The 5,833-nt window shown below is 39.8% G+C and overlaps 1 protein-coding gene across 1 annotated transcript in view; it reads right to left on the bottom strand.

Moving 5' to 3' along the window:
* Window positions 1–588: 588 nt before the first annotated feature.
* ARSB (arylsulfatase B) overlaps window positions 589–5,833 on the bottom strand; it is a gene marked incomplete at both ends in the record, with an annotated part of 6,820 nt that continues 1,575 nt past the window's right edge. The window contains 3 exons of the mRNA XM_009073423.1: window positions 589–796; window positions 1,343–1,533; window positions 4,085–4,271. Coding sequence (XP_009071671.1) covers window positions 589–796; window positions 1,343–1,533; window positions 4,085–4,271 — 586 coding nt within the window. The remainder of the gene's footprint in view (window positions 797–1,342; window positions 1,534–4,084; window positions 4,272–5,833) is intronic.

Genomic DNA, 5,833 nt, shown 5'->3' with positions numbered 1-5,833 from the left:
AGACTAGACTGTATCATCATATATTCAGCTTTTAAATTAACAGACCTTTGCTTTATGAGAGTAAGATGTCAGTGAAGTATTTCATGCAAGGCAAAAAATTACATGTCACATGAAAGTATGGGAAAGAAAGAGTTTTGGCTTCAAACCATTTGCTGTCTGGCTGTCTGTGCTCCACGCAACACATGGCAATTTACAGACTGGACAGACAGCTCCCTATAGCTCAGGACAAATGAATTTGGTAGACGGCTTTCAGCAAGGATTCAAATCTGACAGATCCTCAGTAACTGCAGTGGCAAAAGATGCTTCTAACTTCACTGCACTCCTCAGGCTTTAAAATGTGCTTTCACTCCAACAGGAGCATTCCTCACTTGCACAGACACATCTTCAGAGCTGTTTTTGTCATGCTTGAGAAAGCCCTAAGAGCAGGAGGAGAAACTGGTGTTTCACTGAAAGTCCTGCATCACTTTCATCACTCTTCTGTAGTTGGAAAATATATGGAGAAACAACAGAGGGGCCATACGTCTCAGAAATCTTCTTGTTAGACACTGCAGCAAAGTTATTACTGAAAGAATATTTAAAGGAACTTACCAGTAGAGAAAATAAGAACCGTGTTGTCCCAAAGACCATATGCTTTCAGAGCATCAGTGAGATTTCCTACAGCTTCATCCATGAGAGTCACCATCCCTGCGTAATGGCGCCTCTTTACATCTTTTATGGAAGAATATGGTTTCAGGTATTCTTCAGGGACCTCGAGAGGCTCATGGACAGACTGAAAGGCAAGGTAGAGAAAGAGGGGCTGGGGTGGAAGGGATAGCATGGACATTACTTGAATATAAAGTACTAAATGCAAAAGTTACTGCAGCAAAAGCAGAGCTGATTCATCAACAGTGCAGGCACTGTTTTGATTTCTTCCACACCTTCTAATCCCTGCACATAAACTAACACAACTGTGAAAAATGACTTTTGAAAAGCTGTGGAAAAACATCAGGTGTATCTTTTCTTGTAACACCACTGTTAACAAACTATTTCTATGAAACTTCTCCCATTAAACTTTCCATTCTCTTTCTAGAAGTGCAAACTACATGCTAAACCACTTCTAGAGGTTCATTGATTGTAATATAAAAGAAATGGAGAAGGGTAGCAGGCCAGGGCCATGCAGCCAAAGGTGATTTTGACAGGAGACAAGTGTTACCAGCATCACTTCTCACATTTAGCTCTATGCACCTTGATGAACAGCCCCAAATTACAGCTCAAGCACAGGTCTCTCTATAGATATTTCAGCAACATTTTTCAAAACATTCTTTAACGTTGAAATTATCAGAGTAACAGCTGCTGACTGTACCTTCTCAGTTTTGTGATTGGCTATAAGATCTATAGCTCTTTCTGTGAATAAATTTGTGGAATACACGTTTTTAAATCCAGTTGCAACTTCTTCTCCATCTCGGAAGTCCAAGGCACAGCGTGTTACATTCTTTGCTTTGATGAGGACACAACGGTCATGAGTATAATAGTCCTCACTGCCCAAAAGGTAGCCTAGGACAGGAAAAGATGGCAAAGAAGCAAGACAACGTCATGTCACACAAACAGATACATCATGGGGAGAAAAAAAGTCAAAAATAGATGTCAAAACATTAGTGGTTTTCAACTGAAACACTAATTCAACATTGCACCACCTACAGTGACACCTCCCACAGGTCTAAGTAGCTCAACATTTAATACCTCATGGACTTTTCATTGCTAATCCAAGTTATAATTTCAAAATAAATTAAAATTTTTGAAAGCAGTTCAAGGACTTCATGTTTATAATTTGATATCAAAGACAATAGCATTAAACTAACATACTGATATCAAAGGCAGTGACTTCTCCATGTACTACTCTGATTTTTAGCTGGTATGATTTTGTATGTTTGTATTTTCACATAAGATTTCCATGTCTGTTAGAAATCTTGTACTTTTTTAAACTCATTTATTTAAACACACCAAACTATGAAGCATCTTTTGTCAACTGTAGAGTAATTTCTGATCCACTGCTGACCCCAACTGGTGAAGAAAAGACACTATAATTTAAAGATGTCCAAAAAAACCAAACTAAGCAAAAATTCTACAGGTATAGATTTGCTCCTACCTAGGGCTTTGTGTTTTAACAATCAGAAACAAAACTTTTCAATATCATTTGAATCTCAAAAGTTACTATGTTTGAAATTGGATTTTAGATTTCTCCCCCAATAGCCAGAAAAAAACCAGATGAATCTGGGAAAAAGATATATTTTTATGTTCTGCAAAATCAAACAAAAATTGGGGACAAAAATCCAAAACAGAGGAACTTTGTTTGAATTTTTATTCAGCAGCTTCAGCTAGTTATTTGTGCAAAAAAATATGTACAGGCAGAATGAAGTTGTCTTATATACAAGAAAAATGTCTAATGCATTTTTAGGAGGAAAAATGGGGTTTCTTTCACAGCATAAAGACTGATTTTGTGGGCAGACTGTCTGCATCAATGTACTCAAGAGGCACGAGCTGCATTTTTTCCAGTTTGAACGCCCACTGGGGGAGACACTGCATCAAGTGTCTCACAGAATCAAATGCCCCTAATTGGAATTAAATGCCTACTGGAATTACATGAACACTGTAGGATATTAAACTGCTACATTCCCTGAAATATGGTGTCACATTGGGCACCCAATGACCATAACCAGAGCCAGCCTGTGTTCAGGCTCCTGCATGAAGAGCCTGCATGGTCACAGGGCAAGGTTTCACGAGGAACAGCAGCTTATCTACATCTATGCCATCAAAAAGATTCCAAGCTCCTGTGAAGGGATGGGAAGGAGCATATACTTTTAAGCAATGAGCTGTTATATTCTGATCCACACATACTAGCTTAATTCAGCTGTGAAACCATGGCCCCAAGCTCCTTGAAGAGTCAAAAGAGATAAACTATCTAAGGGAACAATTTTCCCCACATAACATTTGGACCATCACAGTCTATAAGGGGCATGTAGCACAGCCATGCTCTTCATTTAAGCCTAAGGTTAGACAAGAGTGACACAGGCTTCTGCACTGAAGTGAATGATTTTTAAATTCATCGTTCAATGAAAGTGTCTTAAAAACAACCAAGTGGAGATCACAGAATCATAGAATCAACTGGGTTGGAAGAGACCTCCAAGACTTTGGACCATCACAGTCTATAAGGGGCATGTAGCACAGCCATGCTCTTCATTTAAGCCTAAGGTTAGACAAGAGTGACACAGGCTTCTGCACTGAAGTGAATGATTTTTAAATTCATCGTTCAATGAAAGTGTCTTAAAAACAACCAAGTGGAGATCACAGAATCATAGAATCAACTGGGTTGGAAGAGACCTCCAAGACCATCAAGTCCAACACTACCATGGTTACTAGACCATGGCAGGAAGTGCCACATCTTAAACCTCCAGGGATGGTGAATCCAGTGAGACAGACCACTCTGCACTGAGTACCATGCAGAATGAGACATGTAGCAAACAGCCCAAGTCATATAAGATCTGTGGCACTTGAGCAAAACTACTACATGTCCAATCAATACTGGGAGAGGAGCACAAAGCTGTGAGCAGAAGAATAAACAAAGGGTGGCTACAAGTTACTTTGTAAGTAAAGCACTCACATTTGGGCACTCTATTTTTCAGACTAAGAGTCTGACTTCATCACTTGTGAGCTAGCGGACAGTGCTTTATAGAGGCTTTCACACCATTTGTCATCAGCTCTGGAAACCTAGTGCTGCACAAACTGACCATAACCCCATTCTGCTCCCCTGTGCTGCTGGGGGGAAGAGGTAGAGAATTAGGAATAAGCCTGGGAAGGAGGGAGGAGTGGGGGAAGATCATAAGAGAGAAATATCTTATTTAGAGTCCCACAATAATGACAATATTTTCTTCAATAAGTAAATTTAAGGCATAATCTTATTTTAAGCAGTGGTTCTTCAGACACATGCACACCCCAGTACTGATTTGCTTTTATACTAACAGCAAGTCTGCTGTTCTTAGAAGAATAGGGCAGTTTCTCATCCATTTTAACACTGCCATTTATTGCCCACATTAAATCAAACCATTACCAAAGTAAGTATCAAATCCTCTGCGGGTTGGAAGGCATTCTTTCCTGTACATCCCTAAATGCCACTTCCCCACCATGTGAGTAGCATATCCTGCCTCTTGAAGCAGCTCTGGAAGGAGTTTCTCATCCAGGGGCAGACAGCTGGGCTGGCATGGCCAGATTATCTGGTGCTGTAAACCTGTGTGGATCTAGCAGAGAAAGAAGCATGAGAGACCATTAACAACATAGCAGTGTGTTCCCATGGGCTAACTTATAAGCAGGTCCAAACAGAAATGCAGCTACATCAGAGGCTAGCACTAGTTTGAGGGGCTTCTCTTTTACCTGTGTGGCACTGAGGAAGATGAGGAATCTGCAGGTGGAGGGCAGAGGTAGCATGGAGGAAGACAAGAAAATAGTTCTGCAAGGGTTAACAAGATCTATCCAGGCATAAATCAAGTGCCATTAAAAACAAGAAAAAAAAAAAAAAAAAGCCAAACCAATCCCCCCAAAAAACCCCAACCCAACCCAAAAAAAAACCAAACCCACAAAAAAACCCCAAACCCAAACCAAAGAGAACAACCCCCAAAACAAACAAATCCTTTAACGTTTATGATAAGTTTTTTATGTTTTTTTAGCTAAAAAATCTAACAGGTAGCAATTACCATTATGGTCTGTTTGAAGGTTAGGGACAACATCTGAACATGGAGTGAGAGACGGAAATGGGATGAAAATGGGAGAAAAGGCACAAGGCAGGTGAAACTATCAAGCTTTTTCCTGTACCAGTGAACAGCCACTGGAGGAAAGGATGATAAAAGGTAAGAAAACTATTTTTCCATTGCTATTCTAAATGGGCATTATATATACACATCTGCATCTTTATTTGCATACTTTAAATGTGTGTGAGCACTACAGAAAGCATTTGGACATGGGGATGACACAAGCTTTAGGCACTGCCTAGATCAGACCTTAAGCCCCACTTAAGCTGCCAGTCTTAACAAGTGGTGAACTTCATATCTCTTCACATAACCATTACTGACAACAATTCTCCAAATACTATATTGTGGCTGATGTATTGAACCTCTTCAGTTAGTGGACTGTAACCTGACTTTCGTCAAATCCCCTGACTCCTCCATGATAAAAATAAGGCACTACCCTAAACCTAGGTCAGCAAATATATGTACACAAGTATAAGCACCTTGTTTATTTACTAAATAAACCACTGTGAGGGTGTTCAAGCACTGGAATAGATCACCCAGGGAGTTGGTGGAGTCACCATCCCTGGAAGTGTTTAAGAGGTATCTGGATCTGGCAGTGGCCAGTTCAAGGGTTACAGCAGAGACAGGTTAATGGATGGACTTCATGATCTTAGAGGTCACATCCAACCCTGTTAATTCTGTGATTCTAAAAATTTCTAGTAATCTGTCTCTCTCAAAGCACAAAACCATCATGACATCCTGAGCACAAGACACCATATTTTATAACTCCACTAAGCACATCAGTGTACTGAGTTGCAGGATTAACTTTGAAAGCATCACTCTACCACCAGTCGGAATGGACTTTTAAACCAAATAAAGCTGTTCTTAGGCAAGTGGGTAAGGCCCTCTTGTAACCGGCCTACTAGTTACTTTTTTATTTGAAACAGAAGGTTTCAAAATTTAAATTATAAATGTTATATATAAAATTAGATTCAAAAATACTTTTAAATGCTGTATTATATAGAGTAGGACTAGAGGGCACAGACTCAAGGTCTGCCAGGGGAGGTTAATGTTGG

Source organism: Acanthisitta chloris, unplaced genomic scaffold (genome assembly GCF_000695815.1).
Source record: "Acanthisitta chloris isolate BGI_N310 unplaced genomic scaffold, ASM69581v1 scaffold6204, whole genome shotgun sequence".
In the NCBI taxonomy this organism is placed as follows: Eukaryota; Metazoa; Chordata; class Aves; order Passeriformes; family Acanthisittidae; genus Acanthisitta; species Acanthisitta chloris.
The sequence above is the reverse complement of the archived record's forward strand: the minus strand, read 5'-3'. Positions and strand labels throughout refer to the sequence as shown.